Source organism: Panthera leo, chromosome E1, assembly GCF_018350215.1.
Source record: "Panthera leo isolate Ple1 chromosome E1, P.leo_Ple1_pat1.1, whole genome shotgun sequence".
NCBI lineage: Eukaryota > Metazoa > Chordata > Mammalia > Carnivora > Felidae > Panthera > Panthera leo.
Window position 1 is genome coordinate 2534138 of NC_056692.1, and position 17935 is coordinate 2552072.

The 17935-nt window shown below is 57.3% G+C and overlaps 1 protein-coding gene and 1 long non-coding RNA gene across 5 annotated transcripts in view; one reads left to right on the forward strand and one right to left on the reverse strand.

The window, feature by feature from the left end:
- The window catches only part of DNAH2 (dynein axonemal heavy chain 2), a 92618-nt gene that overhangs the window by 62423 nt on the left and 12260 nt on the right, over positions 1–17935 (forward strand). For all 4 annotated transcript variants that reach the window (XM_042914611.1, XM_042914612.1, XM_042914613.1 and 1 more), the window contains 18 exons: positions 198–365; positions 534–694; positions 921–1060; positions 2626–2758; positions 2856–2995; positions 4557–4767; positions 4987–5103; positions 5268–5409; positions 6168–6337; positions 6449–6565; positions 15044–15208; positions 15785–15910; positions 16081–16229; positions 16301–16367; positions 16517–16667; positions 16881–17029; positions 17221–17354; positions 17473–17617. In XM_042914611.1, the coding sequence (XP_042770545.1) occupies positions 198–365; positions 534–694; positions 921–1060; positions 2626–2758; positions 2856–2995; positions 4557–4767; positions 4987–5103; positions 5268–5409; positions 6168–6337; positions 6449–6565; positions 15044–15208; positions 15785–15910; positions 16081–16229; positions 16301–16367; positions 16517–16667; positions 16881–17029; positions 17221–17354; positions 17473–17617 (2585 nt within the window). The remainder of the gene's footprint in view (positions 1–197; positions 366–533; positions 695–920; positions 1061–2625; positions 2759–2855; positions 2996–4556; positions 4768–4986; positions 5104–5267; positions 5410–6167; positions 6338–6448; positions 6566–15043; positions 15209–15784; positions 15911–16080; positions 16230–16300; positions 16368–16516; positions 16668–16880; positions 17030–17220; positions 17355–17472; positions 17618–17935) is intronic.
- LOC122205944 lies at positions 14308–16640 on the reverse strand. Its single transcript, XR_006196306.1, has 3 exons — positions 16553–16640; positions 16109–16334; positions 14308–15189 (listed from the first exon to the last, which is right to left on the reverse strand). It is a non-coding gene; the product is annotated as an uncharacterized LOC122205944 (long non-coding RNA).

Consider the following 17935-nt stretch of genomic DNA (forward strand, 5'->3'; position numbering starts at 1 on the left):
GAGGCTGTGGTGTCGGGCATTCGGGGCTGCGCTCGCGGTGGACTCGCTGCCTCGGCCTCAGGCACCGGCCGCTCCCCCCGCTTCGCGGTCCCTGTACTTCAGTTTCGGGCACCCCGGTCTCTAGGTCTCTAGCGTAGGGCCCGGTGGTCCCCCGGGGTGTCCCAGAGGCCTCACCGCCCTCGTCTCCCGCCCCCCAGTCACACGGATCGTGCGGGTCATCGGACAGCCTCGGGGCAACATGCTGTTGGTGGGCATCGGGGGCAGCGGGCGCCAGAGTCTGGCCCGCTTGGCCTCTTCCATCTGTGAGTACGCCACCTTCCAGATCGAGGTCAGCAAACATTACCGAAGGCAGGAGTTCCGAGAAGGTAGGCGCGAAAGATCCCCTGGTGACCGGGGAGCGGAGAGGTGGAAGCCGGTAGCCAGCCGTCGCAGGCTGGGGGCGGGTTCCCACCTCTCAGAGGGGGGGACAAGGGACGGGATGGTGAGTCTGAAGTCCGTCTGTCCCCCCTCCCTCCTGCCCTCTTCTGGCCCAGATATCAAGCGTCTATACCGCCAGGCGGGGGTAGAGCTCAAGCCCACGTCCTTCCTCTTCGTGGACACCCAGATTGCGGATGAGTCGTTCCTGGAGGACATCAACAACATCCTGAGCTCGGGCGAGGTCCCCAATCTCTACAAGACTGATGAATTTGAAGAGGTTCGAACCCTTCCCTACCCTCCACCAGCTTGAAGAAGCGCAGATCCCAGAATGCGCTCCCTCGGGGCCCTCTGTCCGTCCCTCCCCCGAGAGCCCGCTCCTCCTCCGTCACCCCCAGGTGGCTTTAAAAGCCGCACCCCGTCCCGTCCGCCCAGCCTCGGCCCCCACCCCTCCGCCTCCGCCTCGGGAACCGTGGCTCCCCCAAGCGCGTGTGGCTTCCACGCAGATCCAGACGCTCATCTCGGAGCAGGCCAAGGCCGAGCAGGTGCCCCAGTCCTCCGACAGCCTCTTCGCCTACCTCATTGAGCGCGTGCGCAACAACCTGCACATCGTTCTCTGCCTCAGCCCCGTGGGCAACTCCTTCAGGTGAGTCCGGGGACAGCCTCTCCCTGCCTGTCTGTCCTGCCCCCCCCCCCACCTTCCCCCGCACCCTCTGGGGTCCTGAATAGCCCGCTCTCTCCCGCCCTGCCCGCCCTAGACCTCTGCTCCTTTCAGGTTATTCCTGCTGCTACATGGGAGTTGTCTGCTCCCTTGTGCTGTGACTGCACTGTTTCGTTGTCACTTTGTTTTGTTTTGTTTTAACATTAAAGAAAAAAAAAATTTAATGTTTGTTTGTTTTTGAGAGAGACAAAGACAGGGCATGAGCGGGGGAGGGACAGAGAGCGAGGGAGACACAGAATCCAAAGCAGGCTCCAGGCTCTGAGCCGTCAGCACGGAGCCAGACGCGGGGCTTGAACCCACCAACCGTTGAGATCGTAACCTGAGCCAAAGTTGGACGCTCAACCAACTGAACCACCCAGGCGCCCCAGTTTTAAATTTTTTAATCATGATTTTAAAAATGCAAAATTACATACAATTTACCATCATCACCGGTTTTCAGGTGTAGGGCACAGTGTCATTAAGCATATTCACATCAGTGTGTGACAGATTTCTAGAACTTTCTCATCTTGCAGAATTGAAACTCTACACCTGTTGAATAATCCCCCATTTCTCCACACACCACCCCCGCCCACTCCCCGCCCCGGTCTCTGACCACCACTGACCCCTTTCTGTTTCTGTGAGTGACTACTCTAGATACCTCCCGTAAGTGGAGTCATACGGTTTTTGTCTTTGTTTCGCTTGTTTCACTCAGCTCAGAGTTCTCAAGCTTCATCCATTCCTTCATCCAAGGAAGTCAGCACTTCCTTACTGTTTAAGGCTGAGTAATAGTCCGTTATGTGTATATGCCATGGTTTGCTTACCCGTTCTTCGCGTGACCGGGTTTTAAGGGCATCAGAGAGGAGGAGGGAGACAGAATTGTACGGAGAGGCCATTTGGGCCACCCTTTTGTTTGGTTTTATATTAATGGTATTACCGTGCCAGGCACTGCGCTAAGCGTTTTACACGTGTCGCCTCCCTGAGTCAGCGAACAGCCCTGGTTGGTATTCCTGTTGTTCCCATTTTATTTATTTATTTTTAAAAAAATTTTTAACGTTTATTTATTTCTGAGACAGGGAGAGACAGAGCATGAACAGGGGAGGGTCAGAGAGAGGGAGACACAGAATATGAAGCAGGCTCCAGGCTCTGAGCTGTCAGCACAGAGCCCGACGCGGGGCTAGAACTCACGAACCGTGAGATCGTGACCTGAGCCAAAGTCGGCCGCCCAACCGACTGAGCCACCCAGGCGCCCCGCTGTTCCCATTTTAGAGATGAGGAAAGTGATGTTCCCTTGCTCAAGATCCACAGCTGGGTGTGAACCAGGCCGTCTGTCCCTAAATGCTACACTGAGCCAGCTCTGAGGGGAGCCGGACCTGGACGGGTGGTGGGGGGGACACAGGAGCATGAGGAGGGGACACGTGGGTTTCTGGAAAGCGGCCGGACCCGTGAGGGAGCCAGGAGCTGGAGGCTGCCTCTCTGGATGGGACTGACCTCTTCTCGAAACCCATCACCAGGAACTGGATCCGCCAGTACCCGGCCCTGGTGAACTGCACCACCATCAACTGGTTCTCCGAGTGGCCCCACGAGGCCCTGCTGGAGGTGGCCGAGAAGTACCTCCAAGGAGTGGACCTGGGCACAGAGGACAATGTGAGGCCTTCCCACACGCCCAGCCCCGACCTCCCTCCCATGTCCCTTCTCTGTGTGCCTTCACTGTCCGTCTTGTATCCTTTTCCGTGGGCCTCAGATCCACAGGAAGGTGGCCAAGATCTTTGTCACCATGCACTGGTCCGTGGGGCAGTACTCCCAGAAGATGTTGCTGGAGCTGCGGAGATACAACTATGTCACACCCACCAACTACCTGGAGCTCGTGTCGGGATATAAGAAGTATGGAGAAGAGTGGGGGAGGGCGGGGAGGGCCAGGGAGCTTGGTAGCTTTCGAGGGCGATGGGCCGAATGATGTAATGGGAAATATCCAGGAGCCGCCCCCCCCCCCCCCCCCGCCGCCCCGGGGCTGGCTCCACGACCCAGGTGCTGACCCTGGAAGGCAGGGATGTGGGGTGGGGGTCTCCTCCTGTGCAGGGAGTTAACAAAAGAGAGACGGGGTTCCCTGGGTGCAGGGCCATTTCCAGAGCCCTCTGGCCTCGGCTCTTCCCTACACCCTCTCTGTCCTTATTTCTGGAACGATGTGTCTTTTTCGAACCTCAGTACAATGGGGACATCGCCGTATATACCAACGATATGTGTATCAGCCCTGAATGTTTTCTAGACTTTCTACCCCCCTCAAGAATTATATATTCATTTGTTAAGTCATATCGAGTATCTTTTTATGTACCCAACACAATAATAGTTTGCTTTGAAAGATGTAAAAGAAATGTAAAAAAAAGGCTCCCCTTATTTATTAGATTCAGTGTTTTGATCAAGGTGAAGGACAAGCCATTTGTGAAAAGAACGGTCATCCTCATTCATTCGTTCATTCGTTCGTTCATTCCTTCCACACGTATTTTTGAGCATCTGCCACGTGGCACTCACTGTTCTAGGCACTTGCAGCGGTTGGCAAAGTCAAGTCCTGGCCTTCCCTTGGCACCCAGGCTTCCAGCCTGTTTACTGTTTGCCCAGACATTATGCTAAGCCTTTGATGCACATTTCCTCGCTCGGTCCAGAAAATAATCCTGCACAGATGCTATTTTTTTTTTTTTTTTTTTTTGGTCTGTATAACATTCAAAACTTTTTGAGTAAGCTGCTAACATTTAAAATGGGAGGCTTAGAAAAATCCGGGTTTCCAGGTTTTCTTTAAAAATGAGACATTTCGGGGCACCTGGGTGGTTCCGCTGGTTGAGGGTGCGACTCTTGATTTCGGCTCAAGTCACGATCTCATGGTTCAAGAGATGGAGCCCTGAGTCGGGCTCTGTGCTGACAGCATGGAGCCTGCTTGGGATTCTCTCTCTCTCTCTCTCTCTCTCTCTCTCTCTCTCTCTCTTTCTCTCCCTCTCCCCCCGTCCCCTGCTGGTACACGCGCGCTGTCTCTCTCTCTCAAAATAAATTAAAAAAAAAAATCATGCACTGTGGCAATACGGAGCCCACATTCCTTCCCACGTGGGGAAACCAGGGTGGAGATGGGTGAGAGGTGGTCACCCCCTTGGGACAGGCTTGTGTCGTCTGGTTCACCGCAGCCCCCTGCTTGCTGCGCACGGGGTTGGGGGGGGCAGTGGGAGAGCCTCAAGTAGGGACACGGCGATGACAACAGTGTCTACCAAGCTGCTTTGACAGTAGTGCGTGGAATAAATCAGAGGGATGAGGGTCTGGAAGCAGGAAAGCCAGCTGGGAAGCTGTTAGCAGGGATTCAGGCAGGAAATGCTAAAAACCTGACTGTGGTGGCGGTGGTAACAGGCGGGAAGGGGGGGGGTGCCCAGCCTCCCCAGGCACCTGACCCTACTCTGCGCCCCAGGTTGCTGGGAGAGAAGCGGCAGGAGCTGCTGGGCCAGGCCAACAAGCTGCGGACGGGATTGTTTAAGATCGACGAGACCAGGGAGAAGGTGGAGGTGATGTCCCTGGAGCTGGAGGAGGCCAAGAAGAAGGTGGCTGAGTTCCAGAAGCAGTGTGAGGAGTACCTGGTCATCATTGTGCAGCAGAAGCGGGAAGCAGATGAGCAGCAGAAGGTGGGGGGGGGGGGGCGGTGTCCCTGTGGCCTGGTTCTGCCCCCCACGCACCCCACCACTAGTGACCAGGGGGCAGGGGCTGCCCCGGGCACCGTCAGCGACCTGTCAGGGCCCCTCGCATCTTCTTTAACCTTATCTCTGATCATTGTCGCTTCCCTGACACTGGCCCCTACTCTCGCCCAGGGCGAAGACAAAACCCCGCCCCCTGTGCCTCCCTAGGCCGTGACAGCCAATAGTGAGAAGATCGCAATCGAGGAAGTCAAGTGCCAGGCACTGGCCGACAATGCCCAGAAGGATCTAGAAGAGGCGTTGCCAGCCCTGGAAGAAGCCATGCGGGTACGAAGGCCCAGGGAAGGGAATGGGACCAGCCTTCTGTGTCCTTGAAGTCCCTGGGGACGTGGGAGGAAGAGGGCGTCTCGGTGGGGTCCCCCCCGCGTCAAGCGCCTGTCCCGCCCCCTGAGTTGCACGGCCCTGCTCCCTGAGCGAGTCCCTTTGCCCAGGCTCTGGAGTCTCTGAACAAGAAGGACATAGGAGAGATCAAGTCTTACGGACGGCCCCCCGCCCAAGTGGAGATGGTCATGCAGGCAGTCATGATTCTTCGAGGCAACGAGCCCACCTGGGCGGAGGCCAAGAGGCAGCTAGGTAAGCTAGAGACCCAAGGCGCACTCAGCGCCAGTTTGCCCCGTGCCTCTTAATCGTCTGCCGTGCGCCAGGAGCTCGGAGAGGCGGAGACGAACGAGGCATCGCACCGACGCTCCAGGGCAGGTGGAGCCTCGTACGAACGAGGAGACGTAAAGATCAGTCAAGATTCTTTGGCTGTAAGGAACAGAAAACAGCTCCCCTTCATTTAAGCAAAAAAAAAAATAAAAAAATAATAATAATAAAATAAAATTGAAGATATGGGACCATATCCCAGAATCCAAAGAAAGGCAGGAATACCTCTGGGGCCCTCAAAAGCATGAGAGTCAGAAAATGCAAAACAAGGGTCCTTGTGTTTCGTTCTCGTGGTTTTCGCGGCTTTGAGCTCCCTTGGCGGAATAAAGTCTGCGGGCCGTAGTTCAGCGACCCCTGCCCTGACGAGAATGTGCAAAGAGTGGGGAAGTAACGATGTGTGTGTGTTGGGGCAGGGACTTTGGCCCAGGGCGTCCGAGGTAGGTGGCTGGTGGGAGATGGGGCTGGGAAGACTGTAGGGCGTCCTGGGGGCTTGGAGGTTCTGGGGAGGGAGGTGAGGGCCGCGGGAGGAAGTGGGGATGAGGTCAGTGCTCTGGGCTGGGGAGCCAAGCCCGGGGGTGGGGGTGGGGGTGGGGGTGGGGGCAGGAACTGCGCCCAAGCAGTGGAGGCGAGGCCTGGAGGAGGAGGGTCAGGCCCTCTGGCTGAGGCCCCCGGTTTCCATCCCACAGGGGAGCAGAACTTCATCAAGTCACTGATCCACTTTGATAAAGACAATATCTCAGACAAGGTTCTGAAGAAGATCGGGGCCTACTGCGCCCAGCCCGACTTCCAGCCCGACATCATCGGCCGGGTCTCGCTGGCGGCCAAGTCCCTGTGCATGTGGGTGCGGGCCATGGAGGTGAGCGGGGCGCGGGCGGGAAGCGGGGCGGGAGCCCCGGGCTGGGGTGGGGGGGGAGCCCCGGGCGGAGGAGGGGGCAGCGGCCGCTGCAGCCTGACTGTCTCCCCACAGCTGTACGGGCGGCTGTACCGCGTGGTGGAGCCCAAGCGGGTCAGGATGAACGTGGCCTTGGCCCAGCTTCAGGAGAAGCAAGCCGCGCTGGCTGAGGCCCAGGAGAAGCTGCGGGAGGTGAGCCTCGCCTCGCGCCCGTCTTTTCCGTGGCGGTCCCTCTCCCCGGTTCCCGGGATGCTCCGTTGCCATCGATTTCTCCCCTCCTCCCCTCTGCCTTCCAGTCCCGTCCGCCTCCCGCTCTGCGCCCTTCCAGACGGGCTGCCTCTGGCTCAGAAGCTGATCCCCCCCAGCCCCCCCCCTCAACCCCCCCCAACCCCCCCCCCCGCCCCCACGGAGGGTTATGAAGGCACGGCTGGAGCCCTTCCCTTCCCAACTCGACTCGGAGTTGGCGGGCTCTCTCGTGGGCTTTGGGGCCGGGCCCGGAGATGGGTTAAGTGACGAAATCCGGGTGGCAAGTCGGTGTTTGCCAGGGCAGGGGGACAGGGCAAGAGTGTGATGCTGGGGGCCGCAGGCCGGGAAGACTGTGCTTGGCTGGGGGTGGGGCCGCGCTGGAGGGAGAGGGAGTTCCTCACTGGGAGCGGGCTGGACACCCGCAAGGTGACTTCCTCCAAGACATGGGGACAAGTGGGGCGCCCGGGGGGCTCAGTCGGTTGAGCATCTGACTCTTGAGCTCGGCTCAGCTGTCCGTCGGCGGGCCCTGAGTTCACGCCCCACGTCGATCTCCACGCTGGGCGTAAACCCTACTTAAGAAGGACGTGCGGGTGAACGGCTCCCGCAGGCAGGGTGCAGAGTGCTATTATCAGGAGTCCGAGAGTCTCCTCGCGGATCCGGTACGTTTTCCATCCCTGCCTCGGTAGGATTTCATATCCACGCGGTGCGAAATTCAGAAGGTAGAAGGAGCAGCCGGCGGGACGCCTCCCTCTCACCCCCTGCTGCCCTTCCTTGGAAACAGCCTCTCTCACAACTTCTCACGTGTCCGCCCAGGGGCGTCCACGCTCAGATAAGGAAGTGATTTTCATTTCTGTACCTGAGCTCGTTCCATTCTGGTACTTGTGAGCTTGTGCTGCCCTTGGACCCTGCGCGGGGTTCCGGCGGGCGGTGGCCCTGGCTTGCGTGGCCGTTCCCCTTTCTGACGGGCAGATGCATCGTTTCCAAGCTCCAGATCTGATGCGATCTTTGGCCGTATGGAGGCCTTTGAGTTTTCATACAGCCAAAGCCGGTCACACCGTTTCCGGACGTTTCACCCGCCACCACGTATGGACAGCACGCAGGTCTAATGTCCTCAAATCAGATGAGGACCCTGAGGTTTAGCGAGATGAAGGGACTTTCGAGGTGCCGGCGGAGCTGGGCTGGAGCCCACGCTGCCTGACCCCGAGCCCCGCTCGCCCCCGTCTTTACTGCCAAGTGCAGAGGCCCTCGGGGCCTCTTCCGACCCCTTCTGTGCAGAAGCAGCCAGGCCGGGCGAGGGGGCTTGTGTCCTCACGCCCTCCTTCCCTGCCCCGTCCCTGCGGCCACTGTTACCCCCCAGCCTCTCTCGGGCCGGTCACCCTTTCACCGTCTCTTTCGAGAGTGAACAATCCAGGGCTGGCGATTGGTGTGGGAAGGTTTCTCACCCTTGGATGGTTCCTATCCTGGGACAAATAATTAACGTGTGACAAGTGGGGCCGTGGGGTCGGCTGCCGACAGCATCATTCACCGAAGAGTGTTTGTAGAGCACCCCACGTTAGGTCTCTTGAGAGCCCCTAGCCGGTAAGAGGAAGCAGACGGGGACCCCAGCTTTGCCCTCTGCCTCTGAAAAAGCTGTGGAGTCAGAGGGAAACGTACCTTTCGACAGGCCAGGCCTGCCTCCCCCGCCCACTTGCAGGTGGCCCCGAGCCGATGCGGGGCTCCCCCACAGACCGGCCGGTACACATCTCTGGCAGAGCCTGAGCATTTTGAAAGCATCTTGAAAACTTCCAAGTCGGAGCCAGCCGGGGGTGGGAGAGCCTGTACTCAGTGCCAGGGCCTAGCGGTTTGGAAAGAGGCCCCGAGCTCAACTACATCGCTTATCAACTCAAATCTGGAGTAAATAGTTACTCACTTGCTGGGGACCCTGAAAATATATTTTCCCGATTCTGACAGGCAGCAAGGGTTACAAACCACTGGCTTAGAAATTGTCTCGGGCACCTGGGTGGCTCAGTCGGTGAAGCATCTGACTCTTGACTTCAGCTCAGGCCACGATCTCCTCGTTCGTGAGATTGAGCCACGCGTCGGGCTCTGTGCTGACAACGCAGAGCCTGCTTGGGATTCTATTCTCTCTCTGCCTCTCTCTCTGTCCTTCCCCTGTACATGCCTGCTCTCTCTCTCTCTCTCTCTCTCTCTCTCTCTCCCTCCCCCACTCGTGCTCTCTTTCTGTCTCTAAATAAATAAACTTAAAAAAAAAAAAAAAAGGAATTGCCCCAGAAGGCCCTGAAATGGGCCAAAACAGAAGCCTAATCTACTGAACATTCACCTTCTTTCTCTCTCGCATCCCAGTCCTGGTCGTGACATCATCCCGTATAGCGTATCGCAGGCCGTGTGCCGAGACCGTGGGATGGCAGCCAAATGCTACAGAGTAATGACACCCACAGACTCCACACATTTGACTACGACCCTGAGGGAGGGTGTTAAATTTCAAAGGTTAAGTCCCTGAGTAAACTAAAGTCCAAGTAAATTAAAATCTGAAAGCAAATCATCCTGCTTTTTCAGAGTTAAAAATCAAGAAGCCAACATTCTCAAGTCAAAGTCCCCAAACCATCCAGTCTCTTATTCTGCTCGGTCTCAGCTGTGCCCTCAGTATCTGGGGAGAATCTGTTTCCTTAAGCTGCGGCCAGGACGGGCCGTCAGTCCCTAGAAACGGATGTCATTCCTGTGGGACCTCAGAGCCTGCCGCGGCTCCAAATGCTGTCTCTTGTGAGCATCATTTGAAACTAAAAAGATTCAAGGGGCGCCTGCGTGGCTTAGTAGGTTAAGCATCCGACTCGATTTCAGCTCAGGTCGTGATCTCAGGGTTTGTGAGTTCGAGCCCCGCGTCGGGCTCTGTGTGCTGACGGTGCAGAGCCTGCTGGGGATTCTCTCTTTCCCTCTCTCTCTCTCTCTGCCCCTCCCCTGCTTGCACGCTTGTGCTCTTTCTCAAATAAACTTAAAAAAGAAAAAAAAGGGCCCAGGAGTTAACATACAGGATTTACAGACAAAGTTACGCTCCCAGGAACCAACAATCCTTGTCGCTCCAGAGACCACGGTAAACACTCAGTGGTGTTTGCGGGAACGAGGATACGTGGAGAAAAGCTTGGTTTTTAGCTTCACCAGAATGGCGGTTATCTGGAAATCATGACCTGTGAGCTTATGTCAAACTGGGAGACACCCTCCCGCGATAGATTAATATGAGATACGATCCAACCAAACAGCATTTACCGTGCCGGGGGCAGGTTGGAAGCCCACACGTGTGTATGTGTTTCTTGGAGACGGCAGTTATGTGGCTAAAAAATACACGTAAGTTTTACCACTGTAAATCCACCGTCGCCCATCGTGAAGTGTGGGGTTAGGGAGCATTAAGATGTCCCCTGTGTTGTGCAGCCACATGGAAACGCCAAACAGAAATCCCGGCTGTGTCCTTTCAAGTATCTGACCCTCCCCCCCACCCCCCACCCCCCCGCCGTGAACACCACGTCCCCCGCTCTGTGTCGCGACCAGGCGCGGTCACCCCACACCGCGGTGGCTCATGGTGCTGGCTGTCTTTGTGGATTTGCCGAGGCCCTACGAGAACCGCCTCACGGGCAAGGTTTTCACCTCGCCCCGTGCTTTTCCTCACTGGAAAGTCACCTCCGGCGCATTCCTGAACCGAAGCTGCCGTTGCTGCTGCTGAAGCTTGTGCCCCGGGGACCTGGCCAGGCACAAGTCCTCTGCCGTCCGTGTCTCAAGACGCAGCTTTTCCCTCCGGAACCCCCCAAGTTGTTCCGGCATGCTCCCTTAAGGCACAGATAATATTTGCACGCCACCTGCCCTGTGTCACCGGGAATCTCAGAACGGAACCCCTCCCTTGTCCCAAGGCTGTGGATGAGCCACGATTGCCTCTTTAGCCCTGAATTAAAAAAAAAAAACAAAACAAAAAACTGAAAAAATGAGACAGCTGCTCTAGTGCCACGTAGGCTTGGCCAAAGCCATTGAAAGCTAGAACCCATAGTACACGCAGAATGTACAGTCTTGCCGTTGAAAACCAGCAAATGTCATCGTCCAGCCGTCAGTGCCCGGAAACTCCCCGACTTCAAGCTGGTCAGCGTGTTGGCCGCTTCTGTGCCGAGGCCACGGCAGACCTCATCCTGCGGCCACCCTCCGGCCCAAGCCCAGTGTCCACGAGGCTGCTCTGTTTCAAGCAGTCCTGCCTCTGCAGAAACGGCCACTCACCTGTGGACGAAGCCACGGTCATCTGTCAAGGTCAGAATATCACAGCGTCGGCTTAAAGCCTTTCACCCAGGCGACAGCCAGACCACCGTAAGAACTCCGTGTGCCCAGTGGGAGCCTGTGCAAACCCTCCAAGTCAAAGCACGCGTCCATACCCCAAAGTCTGCCCTTGAGACCCCCGAGGCCCGCCCAAAGTCTCTCAGTGTGTTTCCCGGTCTGCAAATACACTCTGAAGGGATCTGCGAACTAGCGGCCTTCTGTGCCTGGGGGTTCTAAACACACTGAGACGTGAAACAAAAGGGGTCTGGCCAAAACATCACCTTCGGAGAGCAGGTGGGAGGGTGCGGCTGACATTGTGGGCAGGTGGGCCCACGAGGAGTGACCCCGTCGTCGGATGGACGGACTCGGACTCAGTCTTGGGCGTCGCTGGGGGGCAGAGCGGAAACGGCCCGAGCTCAGTGGAGCATTCCAGCTTATTCTTCGCTGATTGCACCGGCCAGATGAGCCACGCACCTCCCTCCGGAGAAGGAGTATGTAAAGGCGCGCTGAAAGTCTTCCCACACACGAGGGAACGGCCAAGATTAAAAAAAAAAAAAAATGATCACAAAACATGGCGCCAGAAGACACAATAAACCCGGGGATGATTCATCCTACCGAGAAGCACTTACAAAGCAAATCTAATGGAAAAGTTGGTGTCACCAGAGGGTAAATAAGGAAGAGATGACACCCAGAGAGCAGAAGGAGGACGGTAAGAGAAAAATCGCAGAGAACCGGGAAGGATTCTGGGAAAACGAAAAACGGTCAAAGGATGGGCTGTTTGGCAGACGGTAGAGTCAGGGAATGTAAACAGCCGCGCCAACGAGAAACCCAAACAACATACAAGAGACATTGGAGACACGACCCAACCGATCGGAATTTCTGCAAGACAGAAGCACAGAATCCGGGGTGATAGGAAGCTATTTCACGACCGGTTCAGTGTGCACAGCGGCCCGTCGGCCGGCCCCCAGGCGCGCACGGCACCGGCCCGGTCGTGGTCACGGAGGTGCGTGCTGCTGCACTGTTTGTGGCCTAGAGACGGAGCGCAGAAGGCTGTGACTTCTGAGCGGGAACGTTGTTGTCAGCCTTGACGACATAAAAATGAAAGTACAGGGGCGCCTGGGGGGCTCAGTCGGTTAAGCGTCTGACCTCAGCTCAGGTCACGATCTCACAGTTGGTGATTTCGAGCCCCGCGTCGGGCTCTGTGCCGACGGCTCGGATCCCGGAGCCTGCTTCCGACTCTGTGTCTCCCTCTCTCTCTGCCCCTCCCCCACTCGTGCTCTGTCTCCCTCTGTCTCTGTCTCTCTCTCTCCCTCAAACATAAATGTTAAAAAATTTTTTTTTAAATCTTAAAAGTACAGCTAAAGAAAAAGTGGGAGCTGGGTGTCGGTGGGGGTGGGGTAAAGATCGGGCAATGCTTTTGTAGGAGATAAAGCAGGGTTTTAAGACGGTATTTGGCGATAGGAAGGTAAGGAGTTGAAGCATTCTCATGGGCAGGAACAGGGAGGAAGAAGTGTAGTCTGGAGGGGAAAGGGTCACCCCTGCATCCATGGTAGCGTAGAGGCCATAGAAATAGTTTCAAATGGACGAACCAGGAAACAGCAGTATGGAATATACCCGAGTGTGTGCAAAACGCCTCTTGCGGAATATTCAAAAAGCAGGTCGCGTTGGCTACCTCGAGGAGGGAGCAGGGTGGATGGGGTGGGGGGGCGAGGCAGAGAGACTTTTCATGCCCATAATTATCCCTTTTGAATTTTTAAGTCACTTATTCACAAAGCAAACAAAATAAAAAAGAGACAGCAGTGTACAAGGACGTTCATTCCAGCATTGTTAATAATAGAACATGCTGGAAAGACACACATGTCTATCAGAAGGAGACTTGTTATATAAATTACGGTTCAGTCATTCACAAGATTATTTTGCAGCTGTTAAGGAGAATGAGGCGGCTTGACGAGAACCGATTTGGAGACAAGAAAAAAAATAAAGTACAGTAGTATGTTAGCATTTGTCTTTATGAAAAAAATTCATCCAAAGAGATACTTCCCGAGCGCCCGGCACTCTTTCAAGTGCGGGGATTTGGTGGCGAGCAAGGGCCTGCCTTCACCATGCATGTAGTTATTACCGGTGGACCCTACGCACGGACTCTGTCTGGAAAGCTATAGGAGAAACGGGCTGGGGCTGGGGCAGGGGTTGGGGCAGGGGCACAGGCTGGGGCAGGGGCTGGGGCAGGAGCGGGAGGAAGCCAGATCCTTCACCATGTGTGTTTTTTTTTTCCTTCTGATGTGGATTCACTCTTTACAAAAAGACATAAAAGAGGAAAATCATGTTTTAAAAAAAGGCAAAGTGGCGGTGAGGTGTGATAATGGTGTTACGATCGCGGGGGAGATGTCCTTGTTTTGTTCTAGATCTGCACTGGGAAGACTTGAGGCTTGACGTTTCATGAGTCTGTAACTTCCTCTAAGACACTTTGGCAAAGAACAGTAGATGAAGTGAAACCGGCGGAATGTTAACAACTGTTGAATATATGTGGCGGGCGTAGAGGTAGTCATTGTGTGGTTCTTTGTCCTAGGTTTGCAACTTTCCATAATTTTTGAGTTAAAAAGACAAAAACTGCAAACAGATTAATGTATGTATAAATATGCATGTATGTATTTTAAAAATAGTAGCCTAAGCATAATATTCAGAGATAGGGAGGCAGCTGCCAGAAGAAATAAAAAGAGAAATAGTTAAAAATAATTTGCTACTGAAGAACGGGACCAGGAGTGGAAGAGGTTTTGTTATAACTCCTTTTTATCGTATTATTTAGGTCTTTAACCTTATGCGTACATTTCTTGTATAAAAAATAGAAACAGTGAAGACAACACCACATGCAAAATAAGTAATGAAATCCAGAACGATCGTGGGCTGGCTGCTTCCCCACAGACACAGCTCCGCGGGAAGCCCAATTATAATCAGTGTTGCTGACGAGCCTGGACTGCGCGGGCGGGGGGAGGCAGTCACGTGAACCTGGCGACAGGTGGCACGCAGGGAAGACCGCCGGACAGCATGGCCTCCAGCGGGTTGAAGCCCACCTGTGCCAGTGCAAGGGCGCCCCTCTCTTTCTAGACCCCCAGCCGGTGTTTCGTCCCTGAGTGGCCCGGCTGACTCACCCCTTCGGAGTGACCCCTTCTTTCCCTGGATGTTAATACCTTCTAACATCACTACCCAGGCTTGACCTGGAAGGCGTGCTGTCACCCGAAGGTGACATTTGGGACCTCCGCTTTGCCTTTTTTTTTTTTTTTTTAATGTTTATTTATTGTTAAGAAAGAGACAGAGCGTGAGCAGGGGAGGGGCAGAGACCAAGGGAGACAGAATCCGAAGCAGGTTCCAGGCTCTGAGCCATCAGCACAGAGCCTGACATGGGGCTCGAACCCCTGAACCGTGAGATCATGACCTGAGCTGAACCCGGATGCTTACCCGACTGAGCCACGCAGCTGCCCTGGGTGCTTTTGCTTTAAAGACAGTTTCTTGGGGAGTTAATCTATTGCATTTCCAGGGTCTTTTGGAGGTCAACCTCAGTGGTTGGGCCCATGTCCTGCGCCCTGTGCCCTCCTTCTCACAGCCCAGATGAGGCCCGGTCAGGGGCACCAGGCCAGCACGTGAACTCAGCACAGTTGGATCCCCATCCCTGTGTGGGTCCTTGCACCTGGGCCTTTGCCCCAGATGGAGTCCCTCTTCCTCTCTCCAACAGTTTCTAGATTTTTCTTTCTCTCTCGAGGTCCTGCCTTAGGGCCATGCCACACTGGCGTGGGGCTGGCAGTCGTTTCTGTGCCCTCTGATCCTCTCTTGCCAGTGCGACTCATGTGGCTTATTATGCTCCAAGGGGACTGTCTTCCTACCCGGCCTTGAGTTTCATGACAAGCAGTTTCCTGGCCCAAGAAAAGAGTGGCATAGGGGAAGGGACAGAAGACCTCACGTCACCACACATATTTTGTCTTGTTTTCTGTCTGCGACAGCCCTACGGGGTAGGGGTTAGCATCGTCACATGGCACACCGGGCCACGGAGGCCCCAAGGCCTCGAAACGGCAGATGGGCCACCGGAACCCCCGAGCGGCGCAGCCACAGAGTGGCGTTTGAGCCGTTCGCTCTGGTCCCTCCCAGGTGGCCGAGAAGCTAGAGATGCTGAAGAAGCAGTACGACGAGAAGCTGGCCCAGAAGGAGGAGCTCCGCAAGAAGTCCGAGGACATGGAAATGAAGCTGGAGCGAGCGGGCTTGCTGGTGTCAGGGCTGGCCAGCGAGAAGGCGCGCTGGGAGGAGACGGTCAAGGTGAGCTCTGGGGGCCCCGCGCGGCTCTCCTCCCTGCCCGCCAGGTCCCACTCCACCCCCTGTCGGCTGAGGGACACTCGGGGGACATGGGGACCCCTGGGTGCAGGGACATCCAGGAACGGGGGACGGGAGCTCCCCCCCCCCCCCCCCCCCCCCCCCCCCCCCCCCCCCGTCCTACATGGTGCGAGCAGCGGAAAGCGAGTCTGTGCCATTGGGAGGCGGCTCCCGTGTTTGCACAGGCCTGGGGAGCGAGCGCCAGCAGGGCCTTTGCTGAAGCCCACGGACTTGATGACTTTACAGAAACAGTCCCCCCCCCCCCCCACCCAGCATCCTGTCTCCGCCTTTATGGAGCCCCTGGCTTCAGGAAAGGGTTAGGCCTTATCACCAGAATGTAAACAGGATCACTGTGAAAGGCGGCGACTCCGAAGTGATTAGAACCAGGTTGGACTCCTCAGGGCCGAAGGTTTAGGACAAAGCGCCTCTTTGATGGAGCCAGTGTCCGGGGGAGAGAGCCGGCGCTCCCCAGTGCCCGGGGCCCTCCTTACACCCCCTGCCCGCCCCCCGCCCCCCACCCAGGGCCTGGAGGAGGATCTGGGCTACCTGGTAGGTGACTGTCTCCTGGCCGCCGCCTTCCTGTCCTACATGGGCCCCTTCCTGACCAACTACCGGGATGAGATCGTCACCCAGATATGGATCAGGAAGGTGAGGCAGGGCTCAGGTCCTCGTGAGCTCTTGGGCTCCGAGACCAGGGCTGCGGGGAGGTCGGGGAGACACCCGGCAGGGGCCGGGGCCGGGGGCAGGGGCCCCGGGGCGGGGAGTGGGGAGCGGGGCTCGGGCCTCCAGGCTGACGTCCGGGGCTCTTCCCCGCCCAGATCTGGGAGCTGGAGGTGCCGTGCTCACCGCGCTTCACCTTCGATAACTTCCTGTCCAATCCTACCAAAGTTCGAGACTGGAACCTCCAAGGGTTGCCCTCGGATGCCTTTTCCACAGAGAATGGCATCATCGTCACCCGAGGCAACAGGTGAGGAGGCCGCCGGGAGCGGGGGCGGGGCAAGGGCGGAGCCTGTCTTCTGACTGACCGCCCTCCTTCAGGTGGGCACTGATGATTGACCCTCAGGCCCAGGCCCTGAAGTGGATCAAGAACATGGAAGGAAACCAGGTAAAGGCTGGCGGGAGGGGCAGGGCGGGGGCTGCTCTTGTGCCCCTGGCGTCTCTTCCCAAGCCTGCCTCTTCCTGAGGCCCGACCCGGAGTCAGATTTTACTCTGGGCCCCTCAGCGTGTCTCCCGTCTCTTTCCCTTGCTCTCTAGGGCCTCCAGATTATCGACCTGCAGATGAGCAATTACCTTCAGATTCTAGAAAAGGCCATCCAGTTTGGATATCCAGTGCTGCTCCAGAATGTTCAGGAGTATCTGGACCCCACGCTTAACCCTGTGCTCAACAAATCTGTAGCTCGAATCGGTGAGGGTCCAGGCTTCCTGTGGGGTTGGGCTGGGGGACAAATCCTAGAGACCAGCCAGCTGGGCCACGAGGTGAGGGGTTGGGGGGGGAGGGCCGGCCCTCAGACTGTGGCCCTCCGCTCACACAGCCCCGGGCTGGGCCCATTAGGGCAGCTGGGCCAGCCCACACCTGGTCACCGGGGCTCCTTTGCCCTTGACCCTGGCCCGGCTGCAGGCGGCCGGCTGCTGATGCGCATCGCAGACAAGGAGGTGGAGTACAACAGCAATTTCCGTTTCTACATCACCACCAAGCTCTCCAACCCCCACTACAGTCCTGAGACCTCGGCCAAGACCACCATCGTCAACTTTGCCGTCAAGGAACAGGTGGGGGCGGGGGCTGCAGCCTGGACGCAGCTACCGAGGAGCAGGAAGCACCCGGAGAGTCGAGTCGGCGGGGTGGAGACAAAGGCCCCCTGCGCTGGGCGGCGGGGGACAGGTGGGGGGAGGCGTGACCGGGTGCCAGGGGTGTGCCTTCACCAGAGCGCGAGTCCCACCGCGCGTCCCCGTGCTCCCAGGGCCTGGAGGCTCAGCTGCTGGGCATCGTGGTGCGGAAGGAGCGGCCGGAGCTGGAGGAACAGAAGGACTCGCTGGTCATCAACATCGCTGCCGGCAAGAGGAAGCTCAAGGAGCTGGAGGACGAGATCCTTCGGTGAGGGTGCACCCGCCGCTGCCACCCACCGCCCGGCCCAGCCAGAATTCCGGGTGCGGGCGGGCTGGGGCGGGAGGACTCCCCACCTCCCCGCCCGCCTACCTGCGCTTCCCTTCAGGCTGCTGAATGAGGCCACGGGCTCCCTGCTCGACGACGTGCAGCTGGTGAACACCCTTCGTACCTCCAAGATGACCGCCTCCGAGGTGACCGAGCAGCTGGAGACCAGCGAGACCACAGAGATCAACATCGACTTGGCCCGCGAGGTGAGCCTCGCCCCTCGCTCCGCGCCCAGCCCCGTGGCCACTGCCCCCCCCCCCCCCGCAATTCCACTCCCCCCAGCACCGTGGCCGCTCCCCACCACCCCTGCCCTGACCCTGTCCCCCACCCACCCCCCCAGCCCCTGCCCTGACCCTGTCCCCTGCCCACCTCCCCAGCCCCGTGGCCGCTCCCCCCCCAGCCCCTGCCCTGACCCTGTCCCCTGCCCACCTCCCCAGCCCCGTGGCCACTTCCCCCCGACCCCTGCCCTGACCCTGTCCCCCGTCCAACCCCCCAGCCCCGTGGCCGCCTCCCCTCCCCACCCC